This window comes from Haliotis asinina, unplaced genomic scaffold (genome assembly GCF_037392515.1).
Source record: "Haliotis asinina isolate JCU_RB_2024 unplaced genomic scaffold, JCU_Hal_asi_v2 scaffold_17, whole genome shotgun sequence".
Taxonomy (NCBI): Eukaryota; Metazoa; Mollusca; class Gastropoda; order Lepetellida; family Haliotidae; genus Haliotis; species Haliotis asinina.
This window is the reverse complement of record NW_027133889.1, coordinates 573,449-593,698: the sequence shown is the minus strand read 5'-3', so window position 1 is coordinate 593,698 and position 20,250 is coordinate 573,449. Positions and strand designations below refer to the sequence as shown.

Genomic DNA, 20,250 nt, shown 5'->3' with positions numbered 1-20,250 from the left:
TCCACTTCGGCGCATCCTTAGACTGAGTCGCAGGATAGCTTGAGCTGAGGACCGAAGGCCGCGAGCAAGAGGTGGAGGGTTGTTCAAGAAAAGACTTAAGAGTCCTTGAATTGACTAACGGCCTCCGCAGCCTCACTAACTCCCGTCAAAGCCCCCGGGAACAGGGTCAAGCCCAGTCGGAAAGGCAGAGACAGCAGTGCCTGCTGTGTAGCCGGTGAATACCTGGCGACAGCCATAACCTACGAAGGCCAATCACAGCAGATATCATCTGACTCGTGAACGCATTGAGTCGCGCGTCAAATGTGAATGCACCTCCGTAAGTTGCCGCTCTAACGTGGACGAGGAAAAATTCTCGTCCCCGTCCTCCTGCAACACCACCTCCCTCTGCAAGACAGAGAGGTAGGCTGAGTGCACCGCAACCTTAAGTTGCTGCACGGCGTTCCGATATTGCTCCTCAAAGGAGCGGAAACCGAGCGCAACACCTGGTTCGATGAGGTTCAAAGCGGCAAGCGGCGACCCTGACAAGCCGACGCCTGGCAGTGGCCAGACGACCAACCAAGCACGATCGAGGCGTACACGCACTCGTCGACAACGGGAGGGTCAAATAGCGCATCGTCCCCCATCAAGTAGCCGGTCAAGCTCCGGGAGATCGAACCGCGAACGGCTACCCTACAGGAGCGGATTAATTACCTCACTGAGGAGTGAAGGTAAACTAGGCAATTGAGCCTCAGCCACCCTACACGGAGCAAACGCTTCCCCAAGAAGACGAAACTCCGCGGGATCGGGGGCGTCCGCAGGGACGACCACCTGCGGCACAGCCCCTTGATCTCGGCTACCCTGCACGGAGTAAACACTTCCCAGGAAGACGAAACTCCGTGGAATTGGATCAGTGCTACCGCGATCCATTCGCGTACCTGCCCCGGGGACGAACGGAGCGAAAAGCTCCGAATCGGCCTCCGTCGGTTCGCCGAAAAAAGAAGGCGTCGAGACCTCGTGAGATCGACCGCCAAAGTAGGGACCCCGATGCACTGAGCGGAACCGATGCAGGCGGCAAAGCCGGTGCTCGAACCGCCAGTTTGGTTGCCGGTAACCCCGACGCACAAGGGACCCGTCAACAAGGACAACAGACCCAGAAGAGCCGAGTTGTCGGAGTCGGCCTACCTCTGGTTCACTGAAAAACCAGGGTGCCGAGACCCCGTGGTGTCGACTGCCGAAGCAGGAACACCCGATGCACTGAGCGGAACCGAGGCAGGCGGCAAAGCCGGTGCTCGAGAACCACCAGTTAGGTTGCCGGTAACCCCGACGCACAAGGGACCCGTCAACAAGGACAACAGACCCAGAAGAGCCGAGATGTCCGAGTCGGCCTACCCCTGGCTCATTGAAGAACCAGGGTGTCGAGACCCTGTGGGGTCGGCTGCCGAAGCAGGGACACCCGATGCACTGAGCGGAACCGAGGCAGGCGGCAAAGCCGGTGCTCGAGAACCACCAGTTAGGTTGCCGGTGACCAACGGTACGAGACCCGATGGACCGGCGCCGGCAAGCGGAATTGCACCTGAGCCGGTGCTCGGTGCAAAACCCCTAGAGCCAGCTGGGAAAACGACACCAGAGCCGTAGCTTGGATCTGAGATTCCCACAGGGACAGCATCCGTGCCTGAGCCTAGACCCAAGACTTGGGTGCACCCCAAAACTGTAACAATCAGAACCAACTAATGGTAACTGATGTACAGAAAACATACGCAATTGAACACACAATATGCAAAATATAAACGCACGGGCGATAATAAATTGCCAAAATACATTAACCCAGCTAAACAAGAAAGTATAAGCGGATAAATGCAATAACAAGTGTGCACACACAAGTGCGTAATGCAATGAAAAAGACGAAAAGTCTTAAAAACCAACATCCCCATTTTGATTTCTGAAACAAGAGCAAATGGGTTAAGACATCTTAGCATGTAAAACATACTAATAAGAAACACGTAGGAATAAGTGAGACGCAAGCGAAACACTTCCCGCACTAAAAAGAAGCCATAAAGACCGCCATCTTGCCTGCCACATGACAGGAAGATAGGACCCGACCGGCAAAGTTACAACAATATATGTATGAAAATTTCAGCCAAGAAATTCCAACTAACACCCGTGCGAAAGAAAAGGAACCATACATACAGTAGCTGACTCTTTCTCACTCATAATTCCGTAGGCAGATAGCACAAAAACTATCTAAATGGACCACACACGTCTTTCTAGTCGAACGACAGCATGAAAAGTGAGGTGCGAGGTAGACGGCCAGAGTTACCTGCTCTTGGCTGTAGGGGGCCTGGGGGGCCCTGTAAAGGTGGTCCCACAAGACAAAAACGAGTTTTTTGTTTTGTAAATATTTTATTATCAAAATAGTTACAACTGTCGTAGGGATTTTTAATGGACATAAAAATGCTTATATGTACCCCAAGGAGGACTTCTTCTGAAAAAGAATAAATTAATAGCACTGTCAATGAATCAAATCTGCTTGCCCCTTTAGACATTTAGATACCAGGATGCTATGTCTCAAGTACCTTTCATGACATCATTGGAGAGCCTCAACATGCTCTGAAGATGGCTGCGAACACCCTCCATGCCATGAATATCTTGTGCAACATCTCCAGCCCTTGTTCTCTCCTGAAACAGCCAAAGTGTATCTGTCAGTGGGTAAACAGGAGTGAGAATGTGACAAAAGCTTACTCATCCAAGGAGTCAGCTTCAGTGATCTTGCAGGAGAGCCCCAGGATTAAATCGACATTTTAGTTTTTACAGGACATTTTCATTCCATTTACAAATTTGAATATGTAAATCTTTAAGACTTTAAGTGATGACAATCAATGCTTATTCCAGGAAATAAACTGGGTGCTGTTGTACATAAGATCACTTTAGCGCCAAGATCACTTTGTAGACAGGCACCCAAATCTTAAACCCTTCACCCATTTAAGGCATAGGATGAAGTTTGTATATTTTGTACTCAAGAAGGGCTCAATCTAAAGCACTTTGGTGACTGGAAAGGAGCCCATATTTGATTGCGGACACAAAATCTTCATCTGTCAATAATATAGCCAAGTTGATTGTCCTTATAATTAAAAAATTATATCTCATTAAAGTAAGCATTCCTGTTTTTGTCCTCTATTTGAAAAACACAGCTGCATTTCTTTTGCTATTCAGCATATCTTCAAGCAAAATGTAAAAGGTCATGATGAAATACTGGCAACCAAGGATAGGCTGGATGGTGCAGAGACCTTGTGTGCAAGAAGGTGGTGCACGTCAATGAGCAAACCCATCTGGTTTGTGAAATGGACAGCAGATGTAGGCTAGTGCACATGCAGTGCATGACAATGAAACACATTCCTGACACAGCTGCTGAGACAGGCCACGCGCTTCACCCATTGAACTACACATGATTGCAGATAACCTGGGGCCCCATCGCTTACAATGGCAAGCGCCAGTGGGTGACATTCATACTTGCTGAAACAGGTTAATTGTCAGTTCAGTGCCCAACTTATCCTTGATTTCCTGTAGTTGCAGAAAATTCATGCCATCACTCACCAGTCATCTTTCAAGAGATATTACTATTATTACTGTATACATAACTATGGTCATAAGGAAATGCAAGTGCCGGTGGACTCTCAGAACATTCACTATCAATATCATGATTATCATATCAACATCGACTGACTTTGATATATCTCATAAGTTTTTTCAATCGTAAATTTTAATTGAAGTTCCCACACTTTAAAACAAGAGTCATCAGAAGGTTTTTGAGGTCTCCTCCGGAAACGAAGCCCACCCCACTATTAGACAAACACCAAAATGTTCCATGGAAAGACAAAAAAAATATAAATGGCAAAAATCTGTAAATAGCAAAAGGCACAACCACAGGTTCAGATTATTATATCTATCAAGTTTGGTCTAAAAATATTGAACGGTTTCTGAGTTATGCTCTGGAATCAAAATGATTTCAGATGGACAGACGAGGCGTCGACTATATCACCCCCGCATTACATGTTGGGGGGATGAAAAACCATGCTACCTACCTGCTGTGGAGAGAAGCTGTATCCAAGAGACTCTGGTGACTTCATCTGCCCTACTTGTGTGCTCACAGCCTCATGATCATACATTCGGGGGCTGATATTTGAATCATGATAGTTCTGCCGCATGTAAGAAGAAGGAAACTCCCGTGACTCAGGCCCAGAATACACCACACCCTTATCTTGATCATACCTCATCCTTGAGCCAGGACTATTTGAAACATCATTCCGATGACCCATGTTTGTTTTAATTTCGCTACCAACACCACCATAGCGACCACTAGTCACAACAGAACCAGACAGGGAACCTTTATCAGGATGAGAAGTAACCTTTACACTTTGATCCTGCACTTTACTCATTTGCCCTTGTTGACCTTGCCTCTGATTGGTCACAAAATGTCTTTGGTCAAGGTCAGCAGAACCTTGAACCTTTGGCCTTGCTTGCCCCGAAGACTGATTACTGATTGGTCGGCGAACGGGATTCTGAGTTTGATTCTTTCCCCCAATCGGTTTTTGATCTACTCTGTTAAGCCTGGGACAGTCACCATTATTCTGGCTCTTTGCAGATTCAGTCTTGTTAAGTTTACTAGCATTTTTCACTCTCTGAATGTTCAATGCTATGTGGTTTACAGGTGCTTTTGCAGGAATGGTGTCCACTGTACACACGTTTGGTGTCACCCATTCTGACAATGAACCAGGTACTTGCAAGGCAGAATCTTTTGATTTATGCTGCAAATGTTCTCCAAATCCTTCAAAATTGTTTTGATTAATTCTCTCTGGCAAACTATGAGACATGGTCTCCATGTGATCATCATTACGACCTGCGTATGAGGTTAAAGGCGGTTCTGACTGAGGCGAAGAATGAGCCAATACATTGCTCGATGGCAAGCTGGATCCCCCCAAAACAATATTACGGGGTTCTTTTGAAGAGGAAAGTGTTGCATGATGTGGAGACTGCACTGGACTGAACACACTTGGAACAGATCTTTGTGCATAACTAGGTTCTTTTTGAGACTGGATTTGGCCTCCATAATGATAAACTTGTTCCTCTTTCTCATCAAGGCTGTCGTACAAATGGGGTGAAATTTCCTGCGACTCCACTGACAGTTTACATAGGTGCGAGGCCCCAGGTGACACACTGACTGATGACATGTGAACTGATGAAGCATGTGCTGATGATGCAGGGACCTGATCAGGAGCCACTGTGACAACAACCCTCTGGTCCAGCGGCGATGAATCATGACCTTCTATGATCCTCTGGCTTCCAGACCCAAGAGAACCAAAATTCATTAAATCTATACCATTAGATTCCATGTATCTATCCACAGAAACATCTTGTCCTGGTTGATCATCAAAGCCAACATCAGTTCCAGTTTCATCAGCATCTGTGAAATTGAGAGCTTTAGCAGGTGTAAACAGTTCCTCGCTATCATCTGGGACATACTCCAACATTCTCTTACGCTCGCTGCTGAGAACTGGACTTCCATCTCTTCGTATCACAGTTCTTAATGCATCAGCAGAGTCAAAGTTTGCTTTGAAATCAGGAACATTTTCTTTACTTTCTGAATATTCATTGTATGGACTCTGTCGTCTTTGACTCGCTTGGAAATCTTGATCATATGTATCTATGTCAGCTGGTGACACTGGTGAGTTATCTCCCCTTTCCTGGGCTATGGGGACAAAGTGGTCAGTTTCTTCTTCCATTGAGATTTTGATTCCTATATAATATTACTTCTCTTTCTTTTTACTCTATGCATCACCAACTTACTCGTCTTGCCACTATTCTTGTTCTACACTGCAATAAAAAAACATATGTTTGCATTGCAATATCAAACATGTTCTCTGGTTAGTATGGGTATAAGGTGTGTCTGTCTGTCTTATTCACTTCAGCACAATTCAATTCATGAATAATGAGTGAGTAAATGAAATTAAGAGTGTAAAGAAATACTGGCAGTGGTTCAGAACTTGCAAAAGGCCATAATGCATACGAACAGTTGTAGTGTTGCATTGCTGCTTGACTAAGTCTGTTCATAAGTAATACCTTATGTACATCTCAATAGTTTCATACATGTCATGCAATGCAACTATTAGCTACTAAATGCAGTCAGTATATACAGTCAGGTTGCATTAACCTGAACACTTTCATTTTTCATCAAAAACATTTGGATAGTGAAAGGTACGGACAACTGAAACAAAAAAACATTATATGCACCACTGCAGGAGAGTTACTTCCCGACAGCAAGTAAGCATGACAGGTATTACTGAAACTAACAAAAGGTGACACCTATAAATTGATCAAAATCACAAAGTAATGACATGTTCAATTCAGAAGTGTCATCTCACTTATCAGTTACTATTGAATATTACCAATGAAGATTAGCGCTAATCAATGGAGTTCACATGGTGGAGGGACTATGTGGCACTTTTTGATGTATCGCTTGATTAATGAAGCAAAACCAGGTGTAATTAGGTAATCCATTATCACTAATTAACGTCTTGATCCAAAGAATGATGCACAAGAGGTATCAACAGTTAATGAGTAATGCACAGTAAACAAGTAAACAATATTCAAACATAGTAAACGAGATTTACTACAGCTAGCCCAGTGGAATTGGATTATCGCGGGTTTGAACAAACACGGCCTGAATGTATGTGGCACAATATTTCTAACACATCTTTCAGTCTGTCTGGTGTGCGTGTGTGTGACAGCACACATTCTTTGATACCTTACTCAGTTACTGATCATACAAGTCTCCTCTCTCTGTAGGATTTAGTTTGGGTAGATTGACTGATTGTTCCAAATTATTTGACCTTGGATGTTTGTATAAAAATATGTGCTCGAAAGTATCTTATAGCTTCGGGTTAACAACTTTGCGAACGAACTCACTTAACTCTCTAACTCTCCAACTTGCTCACATGAATATTTCTCAATGTAATTTGTAAAGACAAGCACAAACATGAACTCTCAAAATACGCACAGCCAATATTAAATATGGAAATAACATCAGTTACATACATTTAAGCTGTAATTGGCTGTAAAGGGTCACATCAGACTTTGTCAACATATTTGTTTATGCTCAAATTAGTACACAGCAATACCTTGCAACAGTCGCAAAGAGAGTGATCTGACACTTCGCTGTTTTCAAACTCGACGGCATGAAACTCAGACATGCGCAAGAATTGTAAACACGGAAGTAGTTTTACTTCCGTTTGAAATAAATGCGCACAAAAAGTGCTCCAAATGAGAATACAAGGTATTCAGCCTGTAATACCGAGATGTTACAAACGGTTCATAACGCACACATATCCTTTACATTCTATCTGCCATGTTTCAGCTGTAGTGAGTCGTAGTTATATACATATTTGGTATTCGCCCTTCATGCACATGCATATCCGCCGTGGTGTTGTTAGGCACTTCCTGTACCTCCCAATCGATTGATTCGGAATCGGGAAAATGACAGTGTTTAATTTCTATATATTTGACCGAAATGGGACGTGTTTGTATTATGCAGAATGGAACAGAAAGAAGCAGTCTGGCATTAGCAAAGAGGAGGTTGTGACATCAGTTGATTAGTTTTATTTTCACTTATCCGTAGCAATATTTGCTTCAAAATTTATTATATGACGCTCTAGTCAGTGGAACGTTAAGGTTGTATTGACGAAACAACAAAGTTCATAGAATATCGAGGGTATGATCAGAATGGAATTTACTATTCCTTGGAAGATATTGTTCAACTACATGTGTAATTAGTTGTAACTGAGATAAAATATTGGGCGGTGCCGTGGGGTTGATACAGTGTGGAGATTGACAGATGAAAGTGATTTCAGTTGAAAATCAACAAGGGGTACAAATCCGCGGATTCACGGAAAATTGTCATTGTCATTCCTGCTACTAACTCATACATTTCGTATTTTGCAGGAATTCAAGCTGATGTACGGCATGATTTTCTCAATAAAATCGTTTGTTAACAGGATATCACCAACCGACATGTATCCTTTACATTTAGACATTAGTCTTTAGGGATACCAACAATTTTAAATTTACTAACATGTAGGCATTTTGGAAATATCCAAAAGTGAGTGAGTTTGGTGAGTTTAGTTTTACGCCACACTCAGCAATATTCCAGCTATATAGCGGCGGTTTGTAAATAATTGAGTGTGGACCAGACAATCCCGTGATCAGCAACATGAGCATCGATCTGCGCAATTGGGAACCAATGACATGTGTCAACCATGTCTGCGAGTCTGACCACCCGATCCTGTTAGTCGCCTCTTACGACAAGCAAAGTCGCCTTTTATGGCAAGCATGGGTTGCTGAAGGCCTATTCTACCCCGGGACCTTCACAGGATGGAAATATCCAAAAGAACCAGATATTGTGGGAATATATGATGGCCCTGAATAATATGTAGAGGTACATGTGAGTAACTGTTCATTTAGCTGAATCTCCTATAAGGCATGCATTAGAATTTAAACAGAAAATGGGATTATGTTTTGGCTAAAAATAATATCCCAATTTACTCACTGAAGTAACAATTAGCCTACAGGATCACATAGGTCATCTCGTTCACTGCTGAAATCAGAGGCGCTAAAACCTGCGAAACAACCTTGTCTGTTTGTCAACATCTCTAAAGCAAATGCATGTATAAAGCTTATAATAATATCCCAACTTACCCACTGAAGAAATAGCTAGTCTACAGGACCCTCTATCTCCTGTTCATTGCTGAAATGAAAGGTTGTAAAACGTGCCAACCAGTCTTGTCTTTTGTCAGTTTTAAAGAAGAACCATGTATATAGTTGACACGTGCATGCCAAGCACTCCACGACTCCTGGAGGCCTCTGAAAACTGGAAATAACTGCATACCCTATCATACCTTAACTGTTTCCAGGAAGGATGGTTTCATGAACTTCAAGACAAGCAAATACAAGCTCCATTTCTTTGAGACGCAAAGTGGTCTCAAATTCATAATGAACACAGATCTTAATGTTGGTAGTGTCAAAGAGACATTGCAGCTGATCTACAGCTCAGTAAGTATCAACAAGAATGACAACAAGCAATATCTGTAGCCGGAAGTTGTTACAACAAGCAGTTTTTATGGTCTTTTGGTGTGACATGATATTTTAGATGACAGACAGGTATTCCAGTAGCGTATGCAAAACATACCCCAAACTAGAAATTTGTTTTGTAGTCAACCTGTCACTTAAGTAATCTGTAATCAGATGTTTATGGTTCGTTATCCTTTATCAAGCTTGACCAACTCTTAGTCCTTGTCCTAGAAGAATAAACAAACAATCTGTTACTTACTATATTCTCTGACAGTGGTCCCCCTTGGGCAATCACATGTAAGGTAATTTTGACATATTGATACATTCTTGTTCCAGATTTATGTGGAGTATGTTGTGAAGAACCCACTGTGTTGTCTGGACCAACCCATCACCAGTGAACTGTTTAAAGCAAAATTAGATGATTTTGTGCGTGGACTGCCAATCTTTCCTGCAAGTGTGTCCTAACTTGTCAGACATCTGTGATGGTGTACTGGGATGTGAACAGGCCGATTCTGTGTATTGACGTATGGAACTGAGCCAATGGGAAATTGAGACTGGTTCCCATTTGTTGTTGCTGTCAAATTCCAAGAAAAGTATTTGCTTTGAAAAAGAATGTTGTGAAAGAAGGTATCAGCAAAGGATGCATCCAGCCAAATATTCCATCGAATTCCTGATTCAGGGGAAATTTGTACTCGTCATTAAAGCCAATATAATTGCTCATAATGCCTATCACTTGTTCGTCTAATCAGCTCGATGGTTAAAGGATAATGTTATATCGTCATAACAGCTGGATTGTTGGTGACAACGTTCTTCAATCGAGTAGTCGGTTCTATTCTCATGCTTTCAATCAGTAGTTATACATATTGATTAAGGGCTCAGTTGATATTGCCATGGTGGTGTAAACTAATATCCACTCGCTGATGTAATGTACAAGTATAGTATGAGTTAGTGAAGAGCACTTGAGACATGATGCGATGCGTTTTTTTTCCAGTCCACTCGTGATCATTGGACAAGATTAAGATAAGACTTGTGGACTTATTGCTGAGTTGATTAGCACTTTAATATCAAGAAAAATTCTATAAGACATGAAAATATAACCATATTAGATGGGGTCGTGGGGTAGCGTAGTGGTTAAGGCGTTCGCTCGTCACGCCGAAGACCCTTGTTCGATTCCCCACATGGGTACAATGTGTGAAGCCCATTTTCTGGTGTCCCCCGCCGTGATATTGCTGGAATATTGCTAAAAGCGGCGTAAAACTTGATTCACTCACTCACTCACTCACTCACTCACTCACCATATTAGATATAGGAGACTATGTCTTACCTCACAAATAAATGTCGCTTTCTGATTGGTTCCACCAGTCAACATACCCCTCTTACAAGCGAGTAACATTTTCTACCTTACCAGCTGGAAATGCCTAACTGGGGGAAATTCATTTTTACTCCATGTAAGAAGTGTTTGAGTTGTTGCCTAACTCCAGTACTTCTTATTATGATCCACTACCAGTCAAACAGTTCGAAAGATAAATAAGATAAATTCACTGGTCCCTCAGGACCCAGTCTGTTTGTGTACCCCGTTTGTGTTCCCCTTTGGGCTCAGGGAACAGAAACAAACATATAGGGTACAAACATGGAGGGTACATCAAGCTGTATCCATATCATGGCCAGTGAACGACTTATAATGTATCTCAAGATAAAAATATTTTGAATTTGGATTTGTCTGTGTTGTGATAGTTATCATTATTGCTAAGTTGAAGATATTAATAAATCGTAATTCTTTATTCAGTAAGTAGCATAGGCCATATAGCCATGTTACGTCAGATAGTACACAATTCATATATAAACAAGTGACTGAACAAGTTGTTCATATGCATGTGCATCTAAAGCACACCGGATTGCAGACGTACATTTTGCCGAGTAGGTATATTTACAGAAGACATTAGCATGTCAATTTAATGTTGAGATGGGTTTGCATAGAATCCTAGTGTATTGTAGAGTCAAGTCTGGTTAATCCAACATCATCCGTTGCACAGCAAACTGTCGGATCAACGAGGATGTTGGACTAAATAAATGAGACTAATTTACATTTATTCAGTTTGTTACCAACAAAAGCGTCAGAAAAGCCGATTGTTGGATAAGCTGAGGTCAGTTTTACAAAACTTGACTGTACTCATATCTGAGATTGTAACATCAAAAACATGATATTCATCTTGAATAATATGACTTCTACAGATTAAATTCTGTGTTTGCTTTATGCTGTTTGCATTAAACTCATCATCATATCTGCAGTCTCAGTTCTTAGACTGTGTGAGCAGCATCGCCACAAGACAAGCAATCCAAGTTTGGAAAAGGACAGTTCCTTAAGATTTGTTTCTAGGCCAAATGAGCTTTTGAAATGAATGTTTGACAGTGATTTATTTAGAGCTTGAAACTAGACCTGCAACCTTCTTCTCAGTTAAATCTACAACGAAATTCTTACCAAACATTGGCAACCTCATTCACACAATGCAGCTCTTAATGTAGCCAAATCCCAAAGAAGATACAGTATCATTAATTTCTGAAACCCAGTCAAGTTGCAGTAATTCATAGCATTCCTTAACAAATCTAGATTGTTGCATATTAATAGTTTTGCACCAGTATTTGACAGTCCTCTTAGAAGTGAATATGTACCTTGATGGTATTAGAAACATGATCAAATGAATGGGTGTTTGAATGACAGTGAACAAGTTTGCTTTTACTGCCATTTCATTCAAGTCATTCTGAGACCTTAAGTGGCAACATGGCACATTTAATAATAATGTAATATTTATTTGTATATACTATGAATAAACATGTTATGTTACAACCTCTTTTCTCACTATTTTTAAACTTTGAACAGATCATAGGAATCTGTTTTTAATAAGGCTACACTGAAGTTGTAACATTAATATTGTAACTAGTTAATGTTGGTAGATGCATGTGTAATGATTCACAGATTCATAGTGGATTGTGCAGCATGACGGTTGTATTATTTCTTTTTCTGCTCTGAGTATGTTTGTTTCTGTGTAAATACACAGGATACAGGTGGAAATAAAACTGTTACTTGTCAATATTTGTCAGTAATTGGTTTCACATCAATATCAAACGTCAATACCAGACATAACTAGTTTTTATTATCCTTGTAAACACAGGACTATGTAAGTCAACTCAATTTACTTTTTGTGTTACTGTGTCCATTGCAGTCTTTGACACTCTCACGCTACACAGACTGATCTCCATTTGTGCACAGGAGAATATGTTATGAAGTAGCAGGTGAATGAGCCTTTCTATTCCAGAATGAATTGTAAAAGGCAACTATGCTTGTAAGAGCCAACTAACAGGATTAAATGGTCAGGCTCGCTGACTTGGTTGACACATCATCAGTTTCCAGTTGCTCAGATTGATGCTCATGTTGTTGATCACTGGATTGTTTACAGACCACACTTAGTTATTTACAGACCGCTGCCATATGGCTGGAATATTGCTGAGTGCGTCGTAAAACTAAACTCACTCACTCACCCAGATTGCATCGTACACTTTGGCTTAAGGCTTAATTTGAGGAAGCAAACTAGGATAACACAGAGCCACAACATGACTGCAATAACCATGGTTACAACTTCATGTTTTTTTCAGTAAAGTGGTATTGGAGACCATAATCATAAATTATTTTACAAATTTAACAAATTCACAATGTTCACTGGGCTGTTTTATTCTGGTTCCGGCCAATACCTACACACATTAGAGTACCACACAATATTTGCGACTGCCATTTTTTAAAAACAAGCAGAAGACATATGACGGATGCTATCAATACTAAACATCTGTGGCCATGGTCACAGACACTGTCATCTTCCAAGTTCGGTTTTCCACGACCTGTACAACTTTTCAATGTAGATTTTCTACGGGAGGTAACTCTATCAACAATACAATGCATGTCGAACATGTTATCATATCAGAAAGAAAGGATGATAGTTCTATAATCGGTTTTACGATTTGAATATTGTGCACCTTTTTCTCAGGATCATTTCTTTTCCTACCACTGAAAATATCCTCTCGAAATGCTTATTTCACGACAAACGTAAGTCGTTGTTATACCGGCTACTTCCGGAACCAAGCACGTGTAGGTGTTTGTAAACAAAAGACTGTCATCTATTTCATCTATTGCACTGTCACCTTCTTCTATGTTACATTAACGTGCTCTACGTCAACATGTCTACAATCGCACGTTGTCTCACCATGAACAACGGAGTAAGGATTCCATCGATCGGCCTGGGAACGTATCTTTTGAAACAGGACACTTTGAAACAAGCGCTGGACTATGCACTCTTTCTAGGTTACCGTCACATTGACACAGCCCTTACATATGAAAATGAAGTGGAAATTGGAGAAGTGATCCACGAACGAATTAAAGCTGGTAGATTGAAGAGAAGTGAAGTATTTGTGACAACTAAAGTACCTTCAATGTATCTTAGCAGAGATGCAGCCATAAAAAGCACAGAATTGTCCCTTGATAACCTCAAACTGAATTATGTTGATATGCTTCTGATACACCATCCCTGGGGCGTTGCTAACAGAGAGCTGGTTAACTCTAACGGGGAGAAAGAGCTGTGTCAGTATAACATATTGGAAACCTGGGATGCCTTTGAACATGTACATCATCAGAATTTGGCTAAAAGTATAGGGTTGTCAAACTTCAACCCATCACAGATTCAGAGGATTTGGGACAAGTCAGATGTGAAACCTGCAAATCTTCAGCTTGAGCTACATGCATACTGGCAGCAAAATGTCCTTCAGAAAGTTTGCAGCGAGAAAAATATCCTCATCACGGCATATGCTCCATTAGGAGCCCCATTTAAGAGTGACATGCCAAAGCTATTAGCAGATCCATTAATTATTGAAATATCAGAGGAATATGGGAAAAGCCCTGCACAAATCTTACTGAATTTCTTGTTGCAGAAGAACATTGGTGTCTTGCCAAAAAGTCAGAATATTGAAAGAATCAAGGAAAACTTTGAAGTGCTTGACTGGAAAGTTACACAGATGGATTGTCAAAGAATAGAAAAGTTGGACAACACTGTGAAGTACTTTCCTTTTGAATGGGCTCATGCTCATCCTGATTTTGACAAAAATCAGCCTTTCTAATTGGGAAATATGTTGTGTTGAACTGACATAAGGAGAATTTTAGATTCTCTGGAATTTTTCAAGAGAATTCTACATGATCACAAAAGACACATCAAGGATGGGATGGAGTACTACTATATACATAAAATCTAATGTGAAATTATTTAAATGCTAACATTGGTGCATAATTCCGTAATGGCTGATGTTTCAGTTTTACATTTTATGTTGTAATGATATCATTTTGGCACAAGTTCTTGCACTTTTTCATGTTTAATCAGTATGATTTATTCAGTTTGAACTTGGTGACATTTTCACTATTACCTCATTAAACACACAATATTATCATCACATATCAATTTTTGTACATTTAATGCATAGTTTATGACCGATTCTGTTTCAAAGAAGGATGATCTGAACTAATCTTTGATGGTTCTCAAACTAAGATATGAAAGTCTGTATCTGTTTGGTTTCATGCTCGGTGGTAGGAAGGCCCAATTGTAAGGAATTTACTTGTTACGCCAAAGAATCAATATGAAGCCCATTTTTGCTCCCCTACAGTGATATTGCTGGAAACTTACAGCATAAAACTTATGGACTAGTTTCCCTCCTGTCTTTCAAACTTCAGTTTTGATATGTGAATCAGCCATGTTAATGATGATGTACTTGGTACCCTATTTGTGGTTATTGGGATAAAACACTGACTGGTGAGACCAAAGTCAGTATACTGTGTCTTGGCGGGTATGCTGTGGAATGGCATTTCAATGGTCTATCAGTGCAAGCCAGGTCTTAGCTCACTCTTGCACTGTACACATGCGTACTCGTCACTATACCAGTAGAGTATGGGTGGTGGGTGGTGGGTAGCCTAGCTGTGAAAGCGTTCACTCTGACTGAAGACTCCGTAGATGCAGGTTCATGAGTACAATGTATGAAGCCCATTTCTGGTGTTCACTGCCATGATATTGATGGAATATTGCAAAAAGCGGCATAAACCAACTCATTCACTCACAACAGGTATAATACCAGTAACACTACCAATCCTAAACCCATTAAGATCACAGTTATAATTGATCTTCAGTAACCCATGCTTGTCATAAGAGGCGACTAATGGGATCACAATCACTGACTTTGGCTGGCACATCATATCCCATTTGTGTAGATCGGCATCCATGCTGTTGATCACTCGATTGCTTGGTCCAGACCTAATTATTTCCAGAGTGCAGGTATATAGCTTGAATATACTGGTAGACTAATGCTTAAGCTCTGATAATATATTATTCTGATTGTAACAAATAAACCCATTTATATTGAAAAGGGGAAAATCTATACTTTCTTCATTAAGGGCTTCATCTCTGGAGGCAAGGCAAGGCTGTAGGGAAATTTATTTGGTTCAGGGACTGTGAAACAAGCTGCTGGAATATTGCTTCGTGCAGCATTAAACTACAACCAAACAATCAACTTACTATCCTAATGAACACAACCTGTACTAGAATTTGTTAAAAAAAAACATGATCGAGAAACGGAGATGAAATGACATGTCCCCCAAAATGGTGTTTAGGGACCTTCAGGTAGCCCAGAGTTGCCAACCTCAACAATTTTGTCGTTACCAGTTTTAGCCTCCACTACGCCAATATGATTGCTGTAGAAATTCTGTGAAATTTGATGACAATTCATTATGTTCAGATATGTACACAAGAACATATATTTTCATTGATTAAGTACATTTTTACCCAAAACAAGACCAGCAGAAGTGTAATGGTAATAGTTTGGAAATCAGCAGCGAGAGGTATGTGAAATATAAGCTTCACTCATCCTTGATGTCATGTAATCTTTCTTAGAACCCATCCTTATTTTAAGCCTTTAGCTGACCACTAATCTTATGGTCAAACTACTAATTTTGATCCTTGACACTACTATTTTCAGCGCTTTGGGGTTGGCATCTCTGATAGTTTGTTATCATAGTGTTCTAGAAGTAATATTTACATGTGTTATTCCCATTTGATAGAATGCTTTTAATGTAGTCAGCTGTAGATTTTATTTGTTGCACTTGATCTGACTGTGCCATAAAGCAATCAGTACACACTGTATTACACTGACTACAAGTTTGGGACCTGTGAAGATCTGGGTTAAAACTGGTCTTCAGCAGCCCATGCTTGTCGTACATGTTGACTAATGCGATCGGGTGGTCAGGTTTGCTGACTTGGTCAATTTTCTGAAAAACCCACACAATATGTGAACTGTGAATAAAAGATCAATCTACCAGAGGCCCACAAACAGGCAGATATTTTGAACACCAAACAATATGTGATGTAAAGTGGTACAGTTTGCTGTTATTTTGCTATTGATGTGAATTTACTTATTTTGTTATGAACATGTCATAATATTTATATGTATGGCATTAAACCTTTTATTGATTTTTAGGTTTGTCAGCATAAATATATCTATTCAAATGCTGTTTTTATTTATAACATATATGTTGTATTTTATTTACCCGACGGGATCTGAAATTTACATTAAACCTTTAACACTGATATGAATGATGTTCTTCTGTTTTGATTCTCCTTGTCCAGGCTACATTAGCTTTTAGGCTTATTTATTATTTTAAATGTCGGCTATATCTTGATAGAATTTGTCCCTAGTATCCTGAAGGTGACTGACTATTTAATTTATAATTTATTATTCAATGGATGAATCTGAATGCACGTCATGGGCATCTCTAACATATGTCATATTTGGGATTACACTTTCTTAGTAAAATACAATTTCTAGTACTTTTTTCGTTAAATCTCATTCGGGATTCTTTACTAAGAAAGTGTAATTCCAAGTATAACGTTATATTTGACCACTCTCTTACTGGCATTGTGAAATCATGAGTATCTCATCTCAAGAATATTATATTTAGATTTGGGTTTGTTTGGATTTGCCAGGATGGAGATGCTGATTATCTGATAATCTTTAAGATTTGTACTCATGCTTACATAATGCACCCAAGTGTTCAAATTATATACTATTATATATATCCTATATATCGTATATGTTGAAATGGTATCAGTTTAGATATTGCCTCATATTTAAGAAATTGTTTGACAAGATATATATGAGGAAATTTTGCACTTAATTCTGAGACTGGTAGACATAACAAGGCCGCTTATGATTCACGATTTTGTCCTTTTACAGAACAAATGAATTTAAATTTTACTAAATATTAAATGCATATTTTACTTTAATGTAAAGACTACTTAGATATAAGGAATATGTTTAAGGATAAATATTTGTAACATCCTCTTTCACATCAAAGTTTTGTCAAAATAATGTCCTCAACAAACATAAATGTAAGCATTTCATGCCTATTTTTAGGTAATGTTGGAAAAATAAAAAAATATGATGTTTTTTTCTGTAAGATTCATGTAACTTCATGCAAAATATATATCTAGGAATGCATTTTTGTGCCAGTGGCCTATTACTGAATAAAGTGTCTGCCTGTCTCTCTGAAGGTGACTGACTATACATGCTGTATGTCTCTGGCTGTCTGCTTAAGTAACATACTTAATTTTAACAACAGGTCTTCATGCCCCAGGCATGTGGGCTGCTGCTCATGGTGTCAATCACTGGATTGTCAGACCTATACTTCATTAATTAGCTTGCCATCTCATGACTAGATTATTGCTATGTGTGCAATTGATAAACATATAATTGTTTTGTTTTGTTTTTTTTTATTTCACAGACAAGCTATCTCAAATGTATTTTTCTCAAAGCCTTGTTCCTGAAGATTAATGTGGGGTGGGGTAGCCAAATGGTTAAGTATGCTTGTTACACCACCACCCAATGTTCCAGTCCCCACATGGGTACCATATGTGAAGCCCATTTCTTGGCCCCCTTGCTGTGATATTGCTGGAATATTGCAATAAGGGGTGTAAAATCCAACTCACTCATTTACCACTTGGGTACCATATGTGAAGCCCATTTTTTGGCTCCCTTGCTGTGATATTGCTGGAATATTGCAATAAGGGATGTAAAATCCAACTCACTCATTTACCACTTGGGTACCATATGTGAAACCCATTTCTTGGCTCCCTTGCTGTGATATTGCTGGAATATTACAATAAGGGGTGTAAAATCCAACTCACTCGTTTACCACATGGGTACCATATGTGAACCCATTTTTTGGCTCCCTTGCTGTGATATTGCTGGAATATTGCAATAAGGGGTGTAAAATCCAATTCACTCGTTTACCACATGGGTACCATATGTGAAGCCCATTTTTTGGCTCCCTTGCTGTGATATTGCTGGAATATTGCAATAAGGGATGTAAAATCCAACTCACTCATTTACCACTTGGGTACCATATGTGAAACCCATTTCTTGGCTCCCTTGCTGTGATATTGCTGGAATATTGCAATAAGGGGTGTAAAATCCAACTCACTCGTTTACCACATGGGTACCATATGTGAAGCCCATTTTTTGGCTCCCTTGCTGTGATATTGCTGGAATATTGCAATAAGGGGTGTAAAATCCAACTCACTCGTTTACCACATGGGTACCATATGTGAAGCCCATTTTTTGGCTCCCTTGCTGTGATATTGCTGGAATATTGCAATAAGGGGTGTAAAATCCAACTCACTCATTTACCACTTGGGTACCATATGTGAAACCCATTTCTTGGCTCCCTTGCTGTGATATTGCTGGAATATTGCAATAAGGGATGTAAAATCCAACTCACTCATTTACCACTTGGGTACCATATGTGAAACCCATTTCTTGGCTCCCTTGCTGTGATATTGCTGGAATATTGCAATAAGGGGTGTAAAATCCAACTCACTCGTTTACCACATGGGTACCATATGTGAAGCCCATTTTTTGGCTCCCTTGCTGTGATATTGCTGGAATATTGCAATAAGGGGTGTAAAATCCAACTCACTCGTTTACCACATGGGTACCATATGTGAAGCCCATTTTTTGGCTCCCTTGCTGTGATATTGCTGGAATATTGCAATAAGGGATGTAAAATCCAACTCACTCATTTACCACTTGGGTACCATATGTGAAACCCATTTCTTGGCTCCCTTGCTGTGATATTGCTGGAATATTGCAATAAGGGGTGTAAAATCCAACTCACTCGTTTACCACATGGGTACCATATGTGAAACCCATTTTTTGGCTCCCTTGCTGTGATATTGCTGGAATATTGCAATAAGGGGTGTAAAATCCAATTCACTCGTTTACCACATGGGTACCATATGTGAAGCCCATTTTTTGGCTCCCTTGCTGTGATATTGCTGGAATATTGCTATAAAGGGAGTAAAATCCAACTCACTCATTTACCCTAATGATTTAGAGGAGGTAAAGCAGAAATTAGGCACATCCCTTGCAAAATTCCTGTTTTTGTTTTGTCAGTAACAGACATTCGTCCATGTTGATACAGTAACAGTAGACATGGGAGACGTGATGTACATTGTGATATTGCTGCTCATACTATCAATCATGGGTTTGTCCAATCCACAGGTCGTTTCGTTCAAGTAGTCATGGTTTTGTTGAACAAAGCACATGACATCTCGGGCACTACAACCTATCTTTTGGTATTTTCTTCATCTTTAAAAGAAAACGTGGTGGTTGGTTAGCCTAGTGGTAAAGGCATCGACTCCACACCTTAAAGGCCCGGGTTCGATTCCCCACGTATGTATATCGTGTGAAGCCCATTTCCGGTGTGTTATCACCCGTGATACTGCAGGAATGTTGGTGAAAGCAGTGTAGAAACCCAGACTCATTCCCCCAAACCACCATTCCACTAGTCTGCCCTCCTTCCTTCTCTCCTCACTTGTAAGTGCAGTGTTGTGAAGGTGCTCAAAGCTGAACTCTGAAGACTTGTCAACAATCAACCGGAAATCAACCCGGTTATTGGCTGGTCTGACGTTACATGATGTGTTCAAAAAAGCCCACGGTAATATCGTTTTCACCAGAAATTTCAATCATTTCAGTGGATATGGCCACTGGAGCGGCGTGGTAGCCTTGTGGCTAAAT

The 20,250-nt window shown here is 40.3% G+C and overlaps 2 protein-coding genes and 1 pseudogene across 2 annotated transcripts in view; 2 read left to right on the top strand and 1 right to left on the bottom strand.

Annotated features, from left to right (window-relative positions):
• The window catches only part of LOC137269841 (interaptin-like), a 34,269-nt gene extending 27,034 nt beyond the window's left edge, over positions 1-7,235 (bottom strand). Inside the window, exons 1-3 of the mRNA XM_067803682.1 lie at positions 7,152-7,235; positions 4,059-5,847; positions 2,553-2,655 (exon numbers count right to left, since the gene is read on the bottom strand). Of these exons, the coding sequence (XP_067659783.1) occupies positions 2,553-2,655; positions 4,059-5,756 (1,801 nt within the window). The 5' untranslated portion in view covers positions 5,757-5,847; positions 7,152-7,235. The remainder of the gene's footprint in view (positions 1-2,552; positions 2,656-4,058; positions 5,848-7,151) is intronic.
• Positions 7,236-7,447: 212 nt separating this feature from the next.
• On the top strand, positions 7,448-12,185 carry LOC137269805 (trafficking protein particle complex subunit 1-like). Its single transcript, XM_067803642.1, has 4 exons — positions 7,448-7,605; positions 7,972-8,042; positions 8,940-9,078; positions 9,433-12,185. The coding sequence occupies exons 1-4, from the start codon at positions 7,507-7,509 to the stop codon at positions 9,559-9,561; spliced, it is 438 nt and encodes a 145-aa protein (XP_067659743.1). The 5' UTR covers positions 7,448-7,506; the 3' UTR covers positions 9,562-12,185.
• Positions 12,186-13,292: 1,107 nt separating this feature from the next.
• LOC137269842 (aldo-keto reductase family 1 member B1 pseudogene) lies at positions 13,293-14,256 on the top strand (annotated as a pseudogene).
• Positions 14,257-20,250: the final 5,994 nt, after the last annotated feature.

Coding starts and splice junctions, on each gene's coding strand:
- LOC137269805 (XM_067803642.1), top strand. CDS start 7,507: ATGACAGTGTTTAATTTCTATATATTTGACCGAAATGGGACGTGTTTG. Junction 7,606..7,971: donor CTGGCATTAGCAAAGAGGAG/GTTGTGACATCA, acceptor CGTATTTTGCAG/GAATTCAAGCTGATGTACGG. Junction 9,079..9,432: donor TGCAGCTGATCTACAGCTCA/GTAAGTATCAAC, acceptor TTCTTGTTCCAG/ATTTATGTGGAGTATGTTGT.